Source organism: Lissotriton vulgaris, chromosome 5, assembly GCF_964263255.1.
Source record: "Lissotriton vulgaris chromosome 5, aLisVul1.2, whole genome shotgun sequence".
NCBI lineage: Eukaryota > Metazoa > Chordata > Amphibia > Caudata > Salamandridae > Lissotriton > Lissotriton vulgaris.
In genome coordinates, this window is record NC_141693.1 from 1,282,225,514 (window position 1) to 1,282,247,340 (window position 21,827).

General features: G+C 47.1%; 1 protein-coding gene across 11 annotated transcripts in view; it reads right to left on the reverse strand.

Moving 5' to 3' along the window:
• Positions 1-8,711: 8,711 nt before the first annotated feature.
• NAV1 (neuron navigator 1) overlaps positions 8,712-21,827 on the reverse strand; it is a 1,017,084-nt gene continuing 1,003,968 nt past the window's right edge. For all 11 annotated transcript variants that reach the window (XM_086923143.1, XM_086923142.1, XM_086923140.1 and 8 more), the window contains 2 exons: positions 18,684-18,881; positions 8,712-9,581 (listed from right to left, as the gene is read on the reverse strand). In XM_086923143.1, the coding sequence (XP_086779269.1) occupies positions 9,486-9,581; positions 18,684-18,881 (294 nt within the window). In that variant the 3' untranslated portion in view covers positions 8,712-9,485. The remainder of the gene's footprint in view (positions 9,582-18,683; positions 18,882-21,827) is intronic.

Sequence of the window (21,827 nt, forward strand, 5' to 3'; positions counted from 1 at the left end):
ACTTGTAAACACTGCTTCTCAGGGACTGATGCCACTGAGATATGAACCTGTAAGCACACCCCTAAATCATGGAACGGCCTCCCAATTCACCTCAGAGCCTCCTCCTCACTTTTTGAATTCTGCAAGAAGCTGAAGACCTGCCTTCCAATGAACCAACCTGCTCGAGGCAGGGCTAGGCACACACCTGCTCAGTGCCAGGATACCCTTGTGGGAGATGGTGCACTTTACAAATACACCGAGCTGGGAACTTGTATACACTAGGTCTCTTGGGCAACTGAGATGTGAACAAGTGCATAACATTTAGAGGGAGATTACACTGACATATGAAACCATGCACACAGTTTCTTTGAGGGTGATGACACAGTTGGGAACCTGTACATAGCTTCTATGAGCCAAACTACACCAACATGAAAACCTGCGCACACAGCCGCAATGGGTGAGATGATGCAAAGATGTGGACTTAAACACACTGCTTCAATAGCACAAATGACAGATGTGGACCTGTAGTCACAGCTGGTACGTGGGAGGAGATAGGATATGAACATTTCGATACAGCTTCTATGATGGAAATGACCGACATATGCAATTGTGTATAGCGCTACTCTGGAAAACATAACACAGGTGTGAACCATTATAGACCACTTTTGCTTTGGAGTGAGAGCAGTGACATCCATGTGTAACTACAGAATCTGTGGGGAGAGAACAGCGAGATTTGAACCTCTACACACTGCTTCTATGGATGTGACAACACTGTGGCTCTGCTTGCATGTGGGCCGAATATTTCTGAGCCCTGCGCAAACTCATTTGTACACGGATTGGAATTATAATTTGTGTGTTCTACCAGGCACAGTAGTTACTGGATGTGATAAAGACCCCACCCCTTTTCAATTTATCCCAGGTTCACATCAACAAGGCAAACCTTATGTTATATGACCAGGAAAATAGAACAGGAAAAAAGCCCAATAATGCAGGATATGAGTATTTTGTGCAGAAAGTACCAAGATTTGTGTGTTACACCCCTTTTTGAAGGGCACAACTGGTCTTGTGCAAGATGGATCACATCCGGTACATGCAGAATCTGGGGTATTTCACTCCCCACCAGGGCACTTGTATTTGGGGACTAATGTGTGAACACATACACAGGTTTTTATAGGGGTTTTAACACAGATTTGAGCCTGTAGGCCAAACTCCTTTGGTGGAAATTGCACTGAGAAGTGAACCCGTAGGAACAACTTATGTGGAGGAGATGTCACCAAGATGTAAACCAATGCACACTGCTGCTAAGGCGGAGATGGCACTGAAACGTAAACCTGCATATACTGCTTCTACCAGCGAGATATCATTGAGATAAGAACCTATAGATACGAGTTCGATTGGAGAGAGAGCTGGCTGCTTGAGAAGAGGATATGGCGAATATTGGACTAGAAATGGCAAAAAGAGAGTATAGAACGTGGAGGACGTCCATCTCCTGGAAAAGTAATAGATGACCACCAACGTTGACAAAACCAATGAGGGATCCAAAGTAGGAGAACATTACTCACTGCAATTCACAGGAATGTAGAAAAACCCATTTTTTTTTAAAGAACCCTCACCCACCAACCTAGTTGGAGGCATGCTTCATCGGCACTCGGCAGCCCAGCTGGGAACCCTATGATGAAGCATGCCACCAACTAGGTTGGTGAGTGAGAACTTTGACTAGTAAAGACTGCTTATGCAGGGCGAGGTGACACTTTCTGATGGGAGAGGATTCTCGTTAGACAGGTTCTAATTATAAGAGTGAGGGGACAACGTTTGAAAGTGTGACTAGTAATATTTATTTGTGTTTAAATGAAAAAGGTTACAATGTGAAGAGGTAAGCAATGGCACGTATCTCGCCCTGTCAGATGGGATCACATGGGCAGAAGGAAAAAGCTAATAAAACCAAAATTATTTTTTTTATTGCAGCACTAACCAGCCATTTTGTATCTATCTACAATAGTATCAGACAGTTGCCTGCTTCACTAGCATAGTAGTACTCACGCAATTAATGCTGCAAACACCTTTCAGGACTAACAAGGAAAGTTTACACCAATTATCCATGTGACAATTTCTATATCACAGTCCCAATCTGTTAGCAATTTGCAACAAAGCAGATATAGTTATTACCTCAGTTGGCCTGATGTAGCTACTGATTGGCAGAGATTAGTGATGAAGTAAACTATACCGAAATGTATTGTGGACATCACAATGCCTTCCATGTCTACGCTTGATTTGGTATCTGGGAAAGTGTGGTAAAAGTGAACTCTGGTCGAATAGCTCAGGAAGGTTTTTTGTTAAAAGACAAAGTGGAGCATGAGTGGCAATTTTTTTTTATGGGTTTATTGGACACTGGTCACATTGGAGAAGCTTGGCTTGTTAGAGGCCAGGTGGCGCAGGATGTCAGGAAACTGAGGCTGATCCCCGTCATACATTCTTAGATCATACTGGTGTAAAAAAAAAGTTAACTTTAGAAAAATGTGATCTTAAATGCAGAAGCAACACTATTAAACCGAAACATTTTCTTTAAGACCAGAAAAAAACTGTGCACAAGAAGGAAAAGAAAAGAGGTGGCTACAAAGTGGTTTGATGGTGCGAAAAAAAAAATCAATCTGACAAATTGTAAATCCTCTCACATGCGACGTTTAGATACCTGGATAGAGGACATGGCTAATTAAGCACAAATGGAAAAAAATTATTTAAACTCAGATGTCAATTGGATTTATTTAATTTGGGAAGAGTTCTTAGATCTCTATTGCTATTAACGGTTTTGCTAAACAGAATCAATAGCATTACAGCTAAATGATTTAAGCATGAAGTGTGATTCGTTTTCGAACTTGCACTCACGTAGGTATAAGTAATTTAATTACTTTGATATATCATAGTATTTGTCATGCTTTCGTCACATTGTAATACCTCTTTTTTGTTTACTTGTGCTTCTTTTACCCAACTACTAATGTAATTAGCATAGAAACTAGCTTGAAGTAAGTTAAAACCTTACAGAGATGTACTTTTATTCTTGATATATTTGCAACTGATCCATTTCTTATATGTGATGGCAAAACATGTTGTGGTAAATCTGGATTGTCAAGAAATACAAAGGGCTAATATTGCAAGGAGGTGCAAATTATATGATGTGTATGTGCTATAGAATCCTGGTATATGTATATGAGCTCCATTTTAAATGAGGAATTCCATTTCCTTGACGCATGGAGTAGTCATTGGTAATAGCAGAGCTGATCAATCAACACACATCATCACTTTTGATATTAAAGAGAAATAGGCCTCCAACCCTGTAATATTTATGAACTGCCAATGGGACAGAGTGTGAGAGGTCATCAGCAGTGAGACGGTGATATCCACGTATGACATGAATGGCGGCTGGTCATGTAGGCATCGTTTCCTACGTGTGTTCCTTAGAGTTCCAATTAACTAATCTATGTTTTACGGTCTTGCAAAACTATTGTCCCGGACCATAAACTACTGTCAAAAGGAGGTTGATGAGTCTCAAGCCTAGTCTAGAATTATTGCATTATCATAGGTAATAAGCACTTTCCGCAGTACAAAAATGTTATTTGTAGCTCCGACTAAATTGGGATGAACTCCATGTACAAAGATCTTTGGATAGAACTCATCGACCATTTATTCAGGTTGCCTTCAGGAACAAAACAAACTAGTTAGAGCAACTTCATAATTTATAGTTATGAATCTTGTAATGCAATTGATAAACCAAAATAATAAAAAATGTTAAAACCCACCAGCCCTTCATGTCATTTTCATTAATGGAAGATGAATTGTATCATAAATCAAAAACAGACAAACAGTATCATAGTGTAAAGTGCTTAGAGCAGTAAGTAATGAGATAATACATAGAGTAAAATACAAAAGATTTCCGCCCATACGTGTATTTAAAAAATAAAATAAAAATCAGCATCAGACTTGAAAGAATAGAAGATTTTGTTGAACAGAACTCACAGATCAAATCTCTACTACTCTACTAAGTAGTTAATAACCAATATTAGTCAACATGTTTGCATATAAAGCTCCTTTTCAGGGAAGACCAGGACTTTTGCTTTGCGTCCTTTTAAATCAAATTATTTGTTTTCTTATCGAGTTTGAATGTAACTCATGGCTACTAGGGCCCTGATTAATCCACTGCTCTTACATCTGACCCCTCCGATATGCACTCGCCCTTGTGTACTTCTCCCTCTCCAATACTTTCTTGCTCGTATGACTCTCCCTCAAGTGCCATTCACCCTTCCATCCTCCTGCACACTCCATTGGTGCCCATTCTTACCCTGTCATTGCTGACCCTTTTCTCAACCTGTTTTTTTTAATGCATTTTGTTTATGTTGCGGAGGACTGGGCAGCAAATTGCTGTCAACCAGTCTGGCTTGCCAGTGCTTTGCATTACTTCAATGTCTATTTTTTACTTACCAATCTATCACAGATTGTTAATACAAAAAAGTAAAAAGTGCAAATTCATCATTTTGTAGGAACACTTCCATAATCGAGCATGCGGGCAGCTACAAAATGACTGTGCGGTGGGATTCTTTTTTTTTTTTTTTTTTTTTAAAAAAGCTTTTCGCCATGCCTTACAATCTTGCTGCTGCAGTACAGAGTGGTTACACGGCTTTGGCAAATCCATTTGGTCACAAAGGCAAGCCATATGGGCTTTGCCAATTGTGGTTATGTTCAGTACTCGCTGGCTTGCATATTGCACTGAAAACAATTTCCACTTCTTTGAACTGTCTTCCAATTTTTTTAATATTGTGTTTATGCAAACATTTTTCTGTGTCCTGGTGATGACCCTCTAACGATGAAGAGGTTCGAAATGAGGTTGACTACTCAAGCTATTTAAAAAAATAAAGAATAAATAAGTAGGCATAGTTTTTGTAGGCAAGTTCAAAATGTAGTATTCCATCAATTCTGGCACATATTCTTACTTTAGCGCACATCTGGCCCAGGTTCCTACTTTGACACACGTAGGGCGAACAGGATTTGTACTGTACTGAATTTATGCAAAGATAAAGGTTACTTGATGCGAGAGTTTATTTTTTGTTGAATAGTGCTCATCATTAATTGCATTAGAGGCTTATTGCCTATACCGGATAAAGTTCTTCTAAATAGTTTGAATTGTTGATGAACGCAACCTCAATGAATTGATGATGACATTCGTATAAGCAGGTTTCATAGAAGTTTACAGGGTAGCTCCGGTGTATTTATTCGTAAAACACAAGTAACGCAAAATCCACAGTGTGAACCATGAAACCGTATTTCAAGGACTCGTGCGGGTCAGGGACATCAAGTCTCTTGGTCCAGGGGAGACAACTAAAGCATGGAGAAGTACAGAGTTCATGATCTCCAATGATAGTGCAGGGCTCCCATCAGCACAAAGCAGTGTTTATGCTGTGCCTATAATCTGTTCAGAAACATAACCTTAGCAGAACATAAGTGAGTAGCAATTACCAGGACGAATATGCATGGAAAGAAGGTTGGAAATCCACAGGGCAGCGCTAGGCAGTTTGAGAAGGAGGCAGTGTGGTTGGGCTGGTGATTGTTTAAACCATTTCAAACAATTGCAATTACTTTTTTTTTTTTGCCAGTTGAAAAAAGTCCCCAATTTCAGTGGTTCGTTGAGCTACAAAGGAACTCAAACTGTGGACACAGATATTTCAGGTGGCACACAATATTAATCATAGGAAAATATCTAAAACGGGAGTCACTTCCTTAAAGAATATATTAACCTCTGCTTCAGGATCCATGTTATTCCCTAGATACTTCACAGCCTGTTTACCCAGAAGACAGTTGTACATCTTAGAATGGTTGATGGTGTGTGGGGTGTCACAGTTTTAATGCTTTGATAAGCAATGATATTAATTAGGTCTACAATAAATGAGAATGTAACCATACTTGCTATGGCTTCCCTTGCCTGGGATCCTGCAGAAATACTCTAAACTGATAACGTTTTGAATGGCTTGAATAGAAGTATGATACCAAGTTTTCCACGTGATTTAGGTTGAGACCGGATAGGTAAATGTAATACATGTCCATGCAATGATGAGACGCCTTGTTTATGTGACAGAAATTCACAGGACAACATCAAACGCAATACAACTTAATGGGAAAGCAGTTGAAAATGGACAAGTGTAGATCACGAAGCTGTGCACTGCAGTTTTCATGCTGTTTTTTTCTGTATAAAACATTTGTAAAGCAGATAAATAACCCACATAAATGCCATTAAAGACCATTTATACTTGTGAGTAACGATTAATGTAAGGGTTCAGGTCTAATGGATTCTGGGAAACACATTGAAATCAAGTTAACAAATGACTTTTGTGAAAACTAAAAAAAAAAAACTTAAGTATACTCCAAATGGCTACCCTGATAAAAATGTAGGCAATAAGATTTCTAAGAAAAAGGAATCAATTCTGTCTCTGCATTCTCGCATCTGAGACAGAAAGAACAAATCACCCTGCTATCAAGTGTACGACCACTAAACATTCATTACTTCTATAATACATCAATTACCTGAATTTAAAAATACCCCACTCTCCTCGGACGCCTACCTATTGGCCCGGGTGCTTATTTTGAAACAGTGACCCTCTGCTAACAGCATGATGTTCGAAGAAGTACTCCAAATGTTGGCAATTTTAGAAGCACCTCAAAACGAGACACCAACTAAAGGGATTCTTTTCACGGAGTTTATTTTGTTTAAGTATGAAACGATAAACAGAGGATGGATTGGAAACTACCACTGTACGAACGTGTGCCCAATGAAAAGGAGAATGTTTATTCATGATGGCAGGTCTGCCAACCAGGAAGCAGAAGAGTCTCTGTTACAGCATTCATTTAGGAAAAAAACGTCGCACAATGAGTACACTGTCTTCATTTAGGCCCCCACTTGTTAATTTCAGACAGGTAAATTCTCCTAAAGTGTTATTAGTCGTGTATCGCTCCTAAATCTCAGAACATGCGCAGGCACACCCTGCTCCATCAGATGGAATTCATTGTGTTGTGGCTATCTTCTGTGGTCATCTTGTGGCACTAAAGGATGCGTAAAAGGAGGAGTGTGTAAGCCAACGTGGAAATGGGCAGGCTAGATATAAAGGAGCAACAGTGAAGAAGAAAGCGAGAGGTGAGTGATGTGGAAAGGGCAATCATGGCGCAGGCAGGGAGGAGATAAGCTGCAGAGTATTGTCTGAAAGTCTGTTTGTGTTAGTCACTGCAGTGGCAGATGTTTCAATGGCAGATAATAAAAGGCTTATTATTACAGCACCATATCTGAACCACCATATTGATAACCGCTTCCAGTTGCATATATAGCTGTTATTACCTATGCGTTTCAGGTTCTCAAGGCTGACAAATATCCCAGCACAATGCCTACCCACGGCACCATATGAGTTCCATAATCACTGCTTTGAATTGGTTGGCTGACCACAGGTACCTTTAAAATCGCAGCACTACCGAAAAAGAGTTCTCAAAAAGGGCTACAAATGAAGCAAAATCAAACAAGAAATCTGTAATTCTCTGTGTAAGCTTAAATAAATAAGCCGCTATAGTCTGCCATGTCTTCCAACCCAGCCAATACTCACATTCCACGTCTTACTTCAGAGCAAGGATATTAGAAAATGAATGTCCTGAAGTAAAATCCTGTTTAGGCCAGTACCAAAGTATCATTCCACTGGAATGGCTGGGGGTAATTAGTCATCTTTCAGAAAGGATCTGTTATATTTCTTAGAAATGTATTAGCTTGAAAAAAAAAGTCCGCCAAAAAGCCAATCTGCAGTTTTTTCTACCCTAGCAGATCTATCTTGCAGATTTTGCTTATACTATTAAACAAGACGTTATTAAATTCCATAACCTTTGTAATGTTTGTCAAGTCCTTAAATTTCAAGGACCCCCAATTTAGACTCGTCATTTTTATTAGCTACAGAGTAAACTGCTTAGAATTAAAAGACTATGCAACTAAGGAGATAATTCATAACTACATGGACGACTTCAAGATTAAAAGTGATCCTCTTTCAAAAAGTATACATTCACTAACAGCAAGACGCGCAGCAAACTTTGAAGACAACTCCTAATTACATTAAAATAGGTTTAAGGCGAGCTTCTAAATTATGAATTTCATTTTCTGAAACCAGAGGTCGTGCCGGTTTTGAAGATACCAAGTCATATCTAATTAACTAATCGACCCATTTGAAGTTCCTCTTCTAAACTTAGAGTCTCGTAAAGCATTTTCCAATTGGTCCTTCCACATCAGATCATCTGAACCAATAATGGAAGGAGCAATACAGCTTTGACCACAACAAGATTACATATTTTGTTCTGACGGTTCTAATACTTTTTGCCACCATTTTGTGAAATTCATTTAATGGGAAAAAAGATTAGAGGTGGTCTCTGTCCCAAACCGGGCAACCCCTGTTCAGCCAAGATCCCTGTTGCAGTATAAATGTCTTTCTGCCAAGGCACAAAAATTGGGTGCAGCTACCATGCATGGAGGAACCTGAAAGCCAAGAGGACCTATGAGGTGTGTTTGTTCTGGATGGTCATCCAGTCAGCACCAGTTTTATGAAGACATGCTGACGGCAGCTGTGATTGGGGGTAGGAGAAAGGTCAAAATAAGGGGCTACACATGTCATAAGGCAGAACATTGACAAAAATCATAATTAAGTGAAAATAAATATCAAAAGATAGACAAAGAAAAAGGATTTATTCAAAGTCCTTCCTCAACGACGACCATGCAAGTTAAATAAAAGTACAAATACAGGCTTAACAGTCCTTATCTCTAACTTTATGCTCTGCTGAAAGCAGAGTGTTTTTCCATGTCACCGATTGTTTGTCCACGTCACTGATTGTTTTTCCTATCCGATGCTTTCCTGTACTTTTTTAAAAAACACAGCCCATGTTCTGGTGGAGGTTCCCCACTTGATATGTGTTGAGAGCACTCCTTCAGTGGTTTCCATGTTGCCACCTCCAGAGTGAGTCAGGTTGATGGCTGTGCCGTTAAATATCTCCATTCCAGAGGGAGTACACAACACTGGGCAACAGTGGTTCTTTACTAGTGAACTTACTCCTCAGCCAGGCTGGAGCTGCAGAGGTTCCCCAGCAATATTTGCGAGGCCGATACCTGTGGCCTGGCAGGCGTCTTCCAGGATTTTCTAAGTGAGCACCAGGTTTATTTGCTACAGCCGCCATCCATTCTGAGTGTCACAAGCTGGCAGCAAAAGAGAAAAATGGAGACGCAACATCCCTCTTAAGCATGTCCCTGCGTAATTCAAGTGGGAAAAATGGGCTGCAAGTGCATTGAGATTTGGGGCGAAGTGAGCTCAGCTTCCTCCACCTCTTTTAAAAAAATCATGTGTTGATAGCGGAAAAACTGTTAAAAAAAATCTTTGATAGTTTGTAAAACCACAGATCTGGCCGGCTTGTGTCACCTTCACGCCCGGTGTCCGAGCCGCATAGCTCATTTAAAGTGTTGCTTGCAGGTTTGGGTCCCCCATGGTTTCACAGTCCGGAGACTCTATGTAGTTGGCAGCCTCTTGCAGCTTAAGAAGCATAGCCATCTGTGAGGGGAGAGAAAAGAGGGTTGAGGTCTTTTTAATGATTCTATGCATTCAGGCTGCCCATCCAATCAAACAGTCAATTGAACTAAACACCAGACACAAAAACAGTACTCTTGTAAGTCCACATTAATTCGATAGCTCTTCCTCTCAAGGAACCCCAGCAGGGGTGTCATGGACAGATCATCACTGCCCTGCAACACCCTCGGGTGGTCCAGGACTGAAGCAGCACAAAGCCTGTTGGTGCAATCAATATTCTTGCTCTCTACTGGGGCCTACAAGTGCCTTTTTTAGGCATAGCTTTCCTGCCTTCACATTCCTGTCCTCAGCACTACCTACTAACTCAATACTCGCATGATCTGTCAGAATGCTTCTTTTAGGTCCTGTACACCCTTACTGCATTCTCACAACTGCTCTCACACACTGCTTTCCCAGGACATCATCCTCTTGCTGTTCTACAGCTCTGACGGTCCACATGCTCCCTCCCCGACATCCATATTAAATGGATTCATTATTTTTTTAACACTCATGGGAGTGCCAATGCACCTCTATCAAAAATCTTCTTCTGCTCTAAATTGCACCGCCATAATGCTAAAATGCAATTACACAGCACTCTAGATGTGCACCTCAATCCTACCTTGCAATGTTCCCCCATTTCCATTCCATCACTACTCCACATATGAACCTATATCTCAACTTGAAGCACATAATCCTCATCCATGACTCCTGACAGCACAATTGTATGCAGCCTCTTGGTATTACATGCGATTGCAGGATCATGAGCCTACACAGAGTTCTTCCTGTGTATCTGCTGGTCTGCCTATCCTCACCACATCTCCTGTACTGAAACCCATTTTGATAAGAGGTAGAAGTGCACCAGAGAAGAACATGTTACTTCCCTTTCACTAACTGTTCGCAGTCTGTCGATCAAATGCTGTGAATTTTCCTACAATCTAATGTTGTATTTGGAATAGTACATGTTGTTTACTTGAAGAGATCAAGTATCAGTTTTAAGAATGATGTGGGATTACATTTCAAAGCTCACAATGTATCAATAATCTGAATGACTTAGATTATGTTATTGCTTTTTCATAGAAAATGCTTTGTAAAGTAAAGTAGTAATAACATACATGTGAATCTACAGTGTGACAAGCACTAACAATTGACTACACGTATAGCAAGACTAAATGTGTTTGACAATCCACCTTGCAATGCCTGCTTAAGAACTAGGCTGATCCTCGTAGGCTTTAGCAAAAGCAACAACAAGTTGGTTAGTCTTATAAAAAGTCCTAGTCCTATCAATATAGTGTTTGAGCTATGCAACTACATAGACGTGTTAATATTCATTGGTGTAATAGCAATTTTCAAGACAGCCTCAAAGTCAAGATTCCTCCCTTCACCTTCCTCCGGTGTAGTTGTAATTACATTCTATCTTTGGCCTCTTAGATTTCAATAGGTGCCACAGAATTTGCTTTGCCTGTCTGTAGCACTGAGGGGTCATATGTAGGAAGGGGAGCTCCCTGTAAGCGCTTCGTTTAAAGCGAAAATAAGAGTCCCATTCCTCCTCGTTCACCTTAACTCTACAAAGCAAACCAGCCTTTTGTATTAATGCACAAGTTACTACTTGTGTAACGATATATCTGTAAGAGACATTAGTTAGTGATAGATTCCTTACCTTAGAATATCCCCAGGCGTCAGACTAGATCCGGAAAGTTTTGCGTAGCAGTACCCTTGCGCGGCGGCAGGCGTCGTCTGCGGCTCCGCGTCCGTCGTTGGCGTCGTGGGCGCCCTGATGACGTCGGAGTACTTAGACGCCGCCTCCGCGTGCTGACGTCAGTTCTTAGCCACAGCTTTTCCGCGCCAGAAGCGCAGAGCCATGACAAAAACCGACACTGGTGCCAAGAAACTAGGGCCCTGAAAGGGGATGACCTTAACCCTAGATATCGGTTCGCAGAACGGGGAGGATGGGTGGGTCGGTAAGGAATCTATCACTAACTAATGTCTCTTACAGATATATCATTACACAAGTAGTAACTTGTGCATCTGAAAGAGACACGTTAGTGATAGATTCCTTACCTTAGAATAGATACCCCAGCAATACCATCCTCGTGGTATTGGGTCTGCGAACCAATAGTTACACCAGAAAGTCCTGGAGAACGGAGCGGCGAAAGTAGCCGTCTCTCCGGACTTGACTGTCCAGGCAGTAGTGCCTAGCAAACGTGTGCAACGAGGCCCACGTAGCTGCCTGGCAAATGTCCTGCAAGGGCACACCTCGGCCCAAGGCAGTTGTAGTGGCCGTGGCTCGAGTGGAATGAGCCCGCAGCCGAACAGGTGGTTCCTTCTTAGCCAAGGAGTAACACGCCTGAATGCACATGATAATCCATCGAGAGATGGTTCTCTTGTGCACCGCTTTCCCTTTCTTAGCGCCCGCGTACCCAACAAAGAGTTGATCATCCACCCGGAACTGGCGTGTGCGATCCAAATAGAACGAGAGCGCACGTTTTGGGTCCAGACGGTGGAGCCTCTCCTCCTCTCTCGAGGGGTGCGGAGGCGGAAAGAAGGTGGGCAATGTGATGGACTGCCCAATGTGGAAGGCCGTGACCACCTTAGGCAAGAAGGAGGGCCTAGTCCTCAAAACAACCTTGTCCGGATGGACTGACAGGAAAGGAGGCTTACAAGAGAGGGCCTGGAGCTCACTCACTCACTCTCCTGGCAGAGGTGATGGCTACCAGGAAGGCAGTCTTCAAAGAAAGAAGACGAAGTGGACAGTTATGAAGTGGCTCAAAGGGAGCGCACATCAGAAAGGTTAGAACCAGGTTCAAGTCCCACTGAGGCATCACGAAAGGAACAGGAGGAAAGGTATGAGTGATGCCTTTCAGGAATCTGTTAACAATAGGGGATTTGAACAAAGAAGGTTGGTCAGGCAGCCTCTGAAAGGCTGAAAGAGCCGAAAGATAGCCCTTGATAGTGCCCAGGGCAGAGCCCTGCTGGGCAAGAGAAAGAAGGAAGAGAAGAACCTCAGAGAGAGGGGCATTGAGGGGATCCACAGCCTTTGCTGTGCACCATGCCACAAATCTGTTCCACCTGCAGGCGTATACCGTCTTTGTGGAGGGACGCCTGGCTGCCAGAATGATGTTGCAAACTTCAGGAGGCAAGTCAAATGGCCTCAACTGTCGCCGCTCAATCTCCAAGCATGGAGGTGGAGACTGGACAGGTTCGGGTGGAGGACCGTCCCCTGCTGCTGCGACAGAAGGTCCTCCTGAAGAGGCAGACGAATCGGGGGATCGACTGACATGCTGAGTAGCTCGGGATACCAGTACCTTCGTGCCCAGTCCGGAGCCACAAGGATGACTTGAGCCCGGTCGCGCTTGATCTTCTTCAGCACTCTGGGCAGAAGAGGTATAGGCGGAAAGGCGTACAACAGACCGCAGCTCCACTCGCGACGAAAAGCGTCTCCCAGCGAGCGCCGCCTTGGAAATTCCAACGCGCAGAACTGATGACATTGTGCGTTCTCTTCGGTGGCGAATAGATCTAACCAAGGCTCTCCCCATCGCAGAAAGAGGCCTTGCGCCACGTTCGAGTTCAGACGCCATTCGTGATCCATCGAGCACCGACGGCTGAGTTCGTCCGCCCTGGCGTTCAGAGAACCGGCCAGGTGTTGAACCACCAGAGTCACGCCCTGATGTTCCAGCCATTGCCAGAGACGCAGAGCCTCCTGGCAAAGGGTCGATGACCCCACTCCGCCCTGTTTGTTGCAGTACCACATGGCGGTAGTGTTGTAGGTGAACACCTGCACTGCACTCCCTCGGACAGACGGGAGGAATGCCTTCAGTGCCAGACGAATCGCCCGCAGCTCCAACAGGTTGATATGGAGCCGGGACTCCGCCGGAGACCAGAGTCCTCTGATCTCCGCCTCTCCCAAGTGGCCTCCCCAGCCCTGGAGGGACGCGTCCGTCACAACAACGTGCTCCGGTTGGGGAAGGGAGAGGGATCTGCCGTTAACCCAATCGCGGTCCGTGAGCCACCACTGCAGCTGTCTCGCAGTGCCCTCCGAGATCAGGACATGGTCGGACAGGTTGCCCCGGTGCTGGGCCCACTGAAACTTCAGGTCCCACTGCAGAGCCCGCATCCGCCACCGTGCGTGATGCACCAGAAGGATGCAGGAGGCCATCAGCCTAGGAAGCCGCAGCGTCAACCTGACCGAAACCCGGGATAACGGCCGGAAGACCGGAACCAGGGCCTGTATATCCTGGACCCGCTGTTCGGGCGGGTAAACCCGAAACTGTGCCGAGTCGAGAACCGCTCCGATGAAAAGGAGCTTCTGAGAGGGGCACAGGTGTGACTTCGGCACATTGATGGAAAATCCCAGCTGGTGCAGGAGATCCGCCGTAGTCTGGAGGTGGCTGACGACTGTCTGGGGCGAGCCCGCCTTCAACAACCAGTCGTCGAGGTAGGGGAAGACGGATACCCCTAACCTGCGCAGGTGAGCTGCGACCACCGCCATCACCTTCGTGAACACCCGTGGGGCGCTTGTAAGGCCGAAGGGGAGCACGGTAAACTGAAAGTGCTCGAGGCCTACCGTGAACCGCAGGTAACGCCGGTGGGCCGGCAGGACGGGGATGTGGAAGTATGGGTCCTGCAAGTCCAACGCTACCATCCAGTCTCCTGGGTCTAGGGCAGCCAAGACCTGAGCCAGTGTCAGCATTTTGAACTTCTCCTTCCGGAGGAAGCCGTTGACGTTCCTCAGATCCAAGATAGGGCGTAGGCCCCCTTTGCCCTTCTTGGGTACCAGGAAGTAGTGGGAGTAGCAACCACGACCTACTTCTAGGCCAGGAACGCGCTCAATGGCCCCCTTGGCCAAGAGGGCCGAAACTTCCTCCTGCAGGAGCCGCAAATGATCCCCCGATACGCGGTGGTGTTGCGGTGGCATGGCTTGAGGGGTCGTCTCGAAGGGGAGGGAGTAGCCCCTTCGGACGATCTGCAGCACCCACCTGTCCGAAGTGACTGTGCGCCAGTGAGAGAGGTGATGGCGGACTCTGCCCCCCACTGGCGTCACATGGGCCGAAAAGCACGGACTAGGAGGGTTTAGAGGCGGATGCTGCGGGGGCAGGTGTGGACTGGCTCCGCTTGTTCCCCCGACCGCCTCGACGGCGGTTTCCACGGCCGCCGCCGCGCTGGACGACAGTTTGCGGCGAGTGGCTGGCGGTAGGCGTGGGGACGCCCCTTACTTGGCCACGAAAGGAGAGAAAGGCACCCATTTGCTGGCGCGGGCTCGAGAGGCCCAAGGACTTGGCCGTAGCCCTGGAGTCCTTAAAGCGCTCAAGCGCGTGGTCTGCCTTGTCGCCAAAGAGGCGACGGCCATCAAACAGCATGTCCATGAGTGTATTCTGGACGTCTGCTGAGAAGTTGGCGGATCTCAGCCAGGCGTGGCATCGTATCGCCACCGTCGTAGCCATCGCTCTGCCCAGCGAGTCAGTAGTATCCAGTCCGCACCTGATGGAATACTTCGCTGCGTCCCGGCCCTCCACTAGGGCTTGGCCGAGTTTGGCCCGTACCTCCAACGGGCACTCTGGCAGCACTTCCGCCACCGTTTCCCACAGAGAGTGGGTGTAACGGCCCAAGAGGCATGCGGTGTTGGAGGACCGCAGTCCCAGGCTAAGGGACGAGAACACTTTCTTGCCGTAGGCCTCGTACCTCTTGGATTCCCGATCGGGGGGAGCCGTCGGGAATGCGGTCTGGGAGTTAGAGGCCTGGATAACCAGATTCTCGGGGGTGGGTGGACAGGAAACTGGGGTCACCCGGAGCCGGGCGGTGGCGTCTGGCCACGTTCCTATCTACAGGCGAACCTGTAGCGGGCCTGGACCAAGTGCCCAAAAGAACGTCCGTCAAGGCCTCATTAAACGGCAGCAGAGGCTCCACGGAGCAGGAATGCGGCTTAAGGACCTCAGTGAGGAGGTTAGTCCTCACGGCCGCGACAGGGAGCTCAAGGCCCAAGGCCTTGGCAGCCCTCATCAGCACCACACCATAAGTCGCACCCTCCTCCGAAGCCACGGTAGGAGGAGAGACGAAACCAGTCTCTGGAGAGGTCTCCAGGCCACTGGCCTCCCCAAGATCTCCTGTCCAGTCCATGTTAGACTGACACTACCTTGTCAGAGGGTCCAGAGACCCCTCCCAATACTCCTCTTCCCCCATCTCCTGAGACTCAGGGTCATAAGCGAATGAGGACGGTTCATAGAATTGAAAATCTCCAAACGGCGTCGAGATCGGCACCGATAGGCGTCGTCCCGACGTCAGAACCGATTGAGAGGAGGCATCGGGGACGGCGCCGGCCGAGGCCGACGCCGGAGGGGACACCATACGGACCGACGCCGGGGGGGTCGTAAGGTCCACCGGTGACGATCCATCGCCCGAGGAGGGCCCAGCGGTGCCCTGCGGCGCCGAGCCCGAAGGCACCGACGACGCCGGGACCGCCGCACCCTGCCCCAAGGGCGCCGGCGGTGTCAGGATCATGGAGCCCTGCGGCGCCGAGCCCGAAGGCGCTGGCGGCGTCGAGGCGGAAGCACCCGATGGCGTCGGGGTCGTAGCCCCCGACCCACTAGGGCCCCCCAGACGGGTTCGCTGGGCCCGAAGGCGCCGTGGAACCCGTCGGAGAAGAAAGGGACCTCATGGCCATGAGGAAACGCTCAATCTCCTCCGGCGTCGCGTTCAGCCCAGGGACCGTGGGGTATGGAGCCGAACGCGGCGCCCGTGACTCCCGAGGAGCGGCGTGGGCGGTGTCACCCGAACCCCCGGCCGCATCGTGCGAGCGTCGGGGGGAGATTGAAGAGCGATGATGTCTCTTCGACTTCTTGTGTTTCTTACCTGACGACTTGGACCCAGAGGAGTGGCGCCGACTCCCGGAGCTGTGACGGCTCCGTCCCCGCGACCTGTCCCTCGACCTCCCGTGGGACCGGGACCGGGACCTCACACGGCGCGGGCCCGACTGGCGGATCTCGAGTCGCCTGCGGGACCGCTCCCGCCTGGCCTTCCTCGACAGGGCCCGACAGTCGGAGCAGGCCTTGTCGTCATGGTCGACGCCCAAACACATCAGGCACAAGCGGTGGGGATCTGTGACCGACATGGTACGGTCGCACTCGTCGCAATGCTTGAAGCCGGGCATCCCTAACGGCACCGTCTGAGTCGTAAAGACTTCGAAAAGGGATCAAAAAGATCACAAAAGGTTAGTCAAAAAGTGACTAGGGAACTGCTCTTTCCAGATCTGCGCTGGCTGGCGCGGAAAGAAGAACTGACGTCAGCACGCGGAGACGGCGTCTAAGTACTCCGACGACGTCATCACGGTGCCCACGACGCCAACAACGGACGGGGAGCCGCAGACGACGCCTGCCGACGCGCAAGGGTACTGCTACGCAAAACTTTCCGGATCCAGTCGGACGCCTGGGGATATTCTAAAGTAAGGAATCTATCACTAACGTGTCTCTTTCAGATATTTTGAATGTAGTGACCTCATGTGATAGTGTAAATCTTATTGGGTAGGGAACAATATCCTCACTTGGTAACCCTGCGACACTTGTTCATGCTCCTCTTGTTCTGGTGCTTCTATATAAGCCAGCGGAGACAGCACCAACGGTCGACACCTGAAGTACAGAATTTGGGCTTAAAAGACAGACTTCAAGGTCTAACCACTAGATTGCAGAATAATGTGGTTTACACTGCAAACCTAAGTCTGTGTCATTTGTAGCACTAGCCCCTGATAGTTGTGGATAAAATCTTATCGGTGTGGATGAGAAGTCCTCTATGGAGCCTGGTTCTTCTCTAGGAGACTTTTTACATGATTTCAAGGAACAGATGTAGTGTTTAAAGTATCCACAAAGGTAAATGTGCCCTCTTTAGGAACAGAATGCTCTGAATACAGGGCATTAAATTCTTTTCAGGGCCACAATTATATCTATTTCACCTTAAAGAACCAATTTATGAACAAGCTCTCAAGTAGGTCTGTCTAAATGACATCGTAACAGAGGAACAAAAACAATGCTATGTTACACATGTTTTTATCACGTTTTAAGTCTCTTTTCATCCTCTTCCAGCAACTCTTTGGCTTGTGATTTTGTCTCAGGAGCCTTTGGAATGACCAAAATGACAAAGGGTTTTTGTGTGTGAAAATCCATTGAGGTTTTCTTGAATTACCAAAATACCCCTGTGTCTCAGAGCATGTGGTCAGGAACCTCTGTGTACTCAGCCTCCTTCATGCTCAAGTGTTCAGATTTGGATTCGCTGGTTGAGCGTGTTGCACAGTTTCAGAACGCTGGATAAAAATGAACCCAGGCACCACTGCACATAACGCAGAGCACTTCTCTTTCTATATTCTTTAATGTACCTGATTTAAAGCTACTAAAAACCTGACACGATGTTGATGTGATCTCCGGGAAGAACACCATCACAAAGTTTGTGGACGTATAGTCCTAGAAATAACAAAGGACAATGTAGAAAAAACATAAAAGGCCATTTGTCCATAACAAATGTAAAAAATACGGGGAGAAGCCACATACATGAAGCAATTTGGGGTCATTCTCTTAATACATGTATGGCTGAGTTCCAAAGTAAAACTCTTTTGAAGATGATTGGGTCTTAAAAAGTTACCCACCCTTGTCGGATAATTCGTTTTTAATGTTGGGCAAAAGATAACTTGAGAATGGCATGCCGGGTGTGGAATATTGTGGGCTTCAGGTAGATATGTTTACTTCTGTTGTGCTGAGGCTAAATGCACACATTTTAAGTATCAAAAATATCAAAATTACTTTGAGCTCAACCAATAAATGGTGGAATTAGGTACAACCTGTGAATCTCAGATATGTTCATGCTGTAAAAATTATATATTAGACTATTGATTAGGAATAATTATATGATGTGGATTTGCAACTGTTTGCCTAAGAAATGCACGTTAACAAGATTGAAACTAAGCTCTTTATCCAAAAAGGAACTAATCACAGAATTCTGCCTCCTTTATCCTAGTACAATGACACTAATTTCCACAAAACATTATCAAATTAAACTGCAATGCCCTAATCCGGTTACACCAAAAATGAAGTATTTTGTATCTGTACTAACCAAGGGGTCTGTGTCTAAGGAGTTTGGCGTGGTGTCTTTCGTGGTCCTTTCTTCGGCAGACGAGGTGCTGCTGAGGGGTCCGACAGTGGGTGGGGGCAGGTGGTACAGCTTCGACTGGTCCTGCTGAGCAGAGGGCCATGGCAGTGTGTCTCTCACCCATTCGACGGGATCTTCCCATGCCGCTTTCTGCCCATGCACCTAAAGAGAGAGAAGATTAAGTAATATAGATAAAATGTCTTGCAGAGTTGATGGTAACCTGATTAAATTGCTAATGCAAAGCCACTTTCCTTTGTAGTTAGCAGTGGCAGCTGGTGACTTTTGAAAGGTGGGGAGTAACTGTTGGGGGTGAGTTTGAGTTAGTGAGCGAAGCAGTTGAGCCAGAATGGCATAAGAGGGTTTGTGGGAGTTCTCCCCGCAAGAAATCTTTGAAAAAAAAGGGGCAAAATGTGCTTTTAAAAACAAATTTTGATAACAAATTTGGTGAAAAAGCAATAAGATTCAAAGAACGAATTCTGAAGGTATGGTGTTACATTTTTTAGAAACCAGAAAGTGTGTCCCATATCTTGATGAATTTTGCTACATGCATAACGTTGTAAAACAGGGGTGGTCAAGGAGCTGAAGGCTAGAGCCAGATGCCTGGTTCTGGTTCAGTTTGAGGTCCAAAATAAACCAGTCTTTCATGTAGCTTCCACCTGCCAACCAAATCTAAACTAGGGTGTGAAGAAACAAATACAGAGCATTAACCTTTACTGTAAAATAGAAGGAAAAGATACCTAGTGGCTGACCTGCACAGCAGGAAGCCAGAAAAAATTGGGCCAATCCCTGCTTTGTAGCTTGACCGAATGGTATGATTCTAGGCAAATTTTTAATTTCAGAGAGCCTCCTCGCTCTTAATTCTCACATATGAGAGCAACAAATATTGTCCTTATTTGACAGAAATCTTGGCCAAATAGAGGCTGTAATTGACAAATGACTTGCTATAGCGACCTCTGACCCTGCTCGCAGCCAGGTCGCTCCCCACGCTGCTGCACGGCTCTGCCTGCATTGTTTTTGCCTAATCTTGTATTTTTCCTCTGTGCCTAGCTTGCTTTCTTGCCCAGACTTGTATTTTTCCCCTGTGCCTAACTTTCTTTCTTGCCCAGACTGGTTTTATTTTCCTGTGCCTGTACTTGCTTTCTTGCCCAGACTTGTTTTTATTCCCCTGTGCTTGTACTTGCTTTCTTGCCCAGACTTGTTTTTATTCCCCTGTGCCTGAACTTGTTTTCTTGCCTAAACTTGTTTTTCCTTCCTGTGCCCAGTTCTCCCACGGCCCTTGCCCGTTTTTCCTGCTGCTGCGTCCCTGCGCCCCCCCCCCCCTGCAATCCCATTCGCCGCCCTGCTCCTGCCTCCCATCTCCCCTCATATGGAGGCCATGCAGCGGCCGCGCCGCTGGTACGCTGAAGGCAAGCCTAAGGCAAGCCCGTCTGCGCCGTCCCGTGCCCAGCTCCAAGACTCCTGGACCCCACGAACGCCCCGCCGCCCGACACCGCTACGATGCCAGAACTCTCCAAACACTCAACACCAGACGATCACACACCTGCTTCCTGGCCGCCCCGAAGCACACCCACAGAGATTTCACCTGCCGGAACTGCAGCTTCACAAGCATCCGCCGCACCATGCTGCCGACCAGGAAAGAACCCAACCACCTCTGTTGCATCCTTCTCAACACCCGCTCCGCCCGCAAACACGCCATTGAACTCTGGGACCTACTCGACTCAACCTCCCCAGACGTCGCCTTCCTGACGGGTGCCGAGGCGAGGTTCAGCCAGGTCTCCAACATAGCCATAGCTGTCCCGGAAGGCTACAAGATCACCCGCAGGAACCGCACCAACGGAGCAGGAGGAGGAATTGCCATTGTCCACAGGAACACTCTGAGTCGCGACCAACACGGATGACACCCTCAGCACCGCCGAACACCTGCACTTCCTGATCCACACCGACCCAAACACCACCATCAGAGGAACCCTCATCTACAGACCCTGACCACAGTTCAGAGACTATAGCCGACTTAGTCAGCACACACGCCGTCGCCTCCACGGACTACATCCTCCTCGGGGGCCTGAACTTCCACCTCGAGAACAACAACAACACCAACTCCACCACCTAGCCAACCTCGGACTCCGACAACTCGTCACAATAGCCACCCACTCAGCCGGTCACACGCTTGACCCCATCTTCTCCGCAAGCCCCACGTCTCCTTCAACCACACCACTGAACTCCACTGGACCGACCATCGCTGCATCCACTTCACCTTCAAGAAACCCACCATGCACCACCGCACCCAACAGATGCCTCGCCGCTGCTGGAGCAAAGTCACTTAAGACCAGCTAACCTCCACCCTCGCCCAGAGCCCACCCGCCAACCCAAACTCCGCCGCCCGCAACCTCAGACAGTCGATCAATGACTGCGCCAACACCCTCGCCCCGATCAAGAAACCCTCAACAGTCACACCAACAAGAAAGCCAGCTGGTTCACTGAAGACCTCTGGGCCTCCAAGCAAACCTGCTGAAAGCTGGAGAAGATCTGGCTCCGTGAACGAACACCGGACAGCCATGCAGCCCACAAGAACGCCATCTGCAGACACCATCACCTCATCAGATCCACCAAAAGGGCCTCCTTCAAAAACTGCCTAGACAACAATGCGCACAACAGCAAAGAGCTCTTTAACATCGTGAAGGAACTGCCCAACCCCCAGCTCTAACACCAACGACGTCCCACCCTCGCAAGACCTGTGCGACTCTCTGGCCACCATCTTCCACCACAAGATCGCAGACATCCCCAACAGCTTCAACACCACGACCACCCGCCCGACAACCACTGACACCTCTGCCCCCACAACCACCATCCGCACCAACCGCCTGCTCTCCTGGACCAACATCAATGACAACAACACCATCAAGATCATGAACACCATCCACTCAGGATCTCCGTCAGACCCATGCCCACACCACATCTTCAACAAAGCCAGCACATCCATTGCACCCCATCTCCGGAAAGCCATCAACACCTCCTTCGAGACAGCAACCTTCCTGGAGAGCTGGAAGCACACCGAGATCAATGCCTTACTCAAGAAACCCAAGGTGGACCCCAAGGACCTCAAGAACT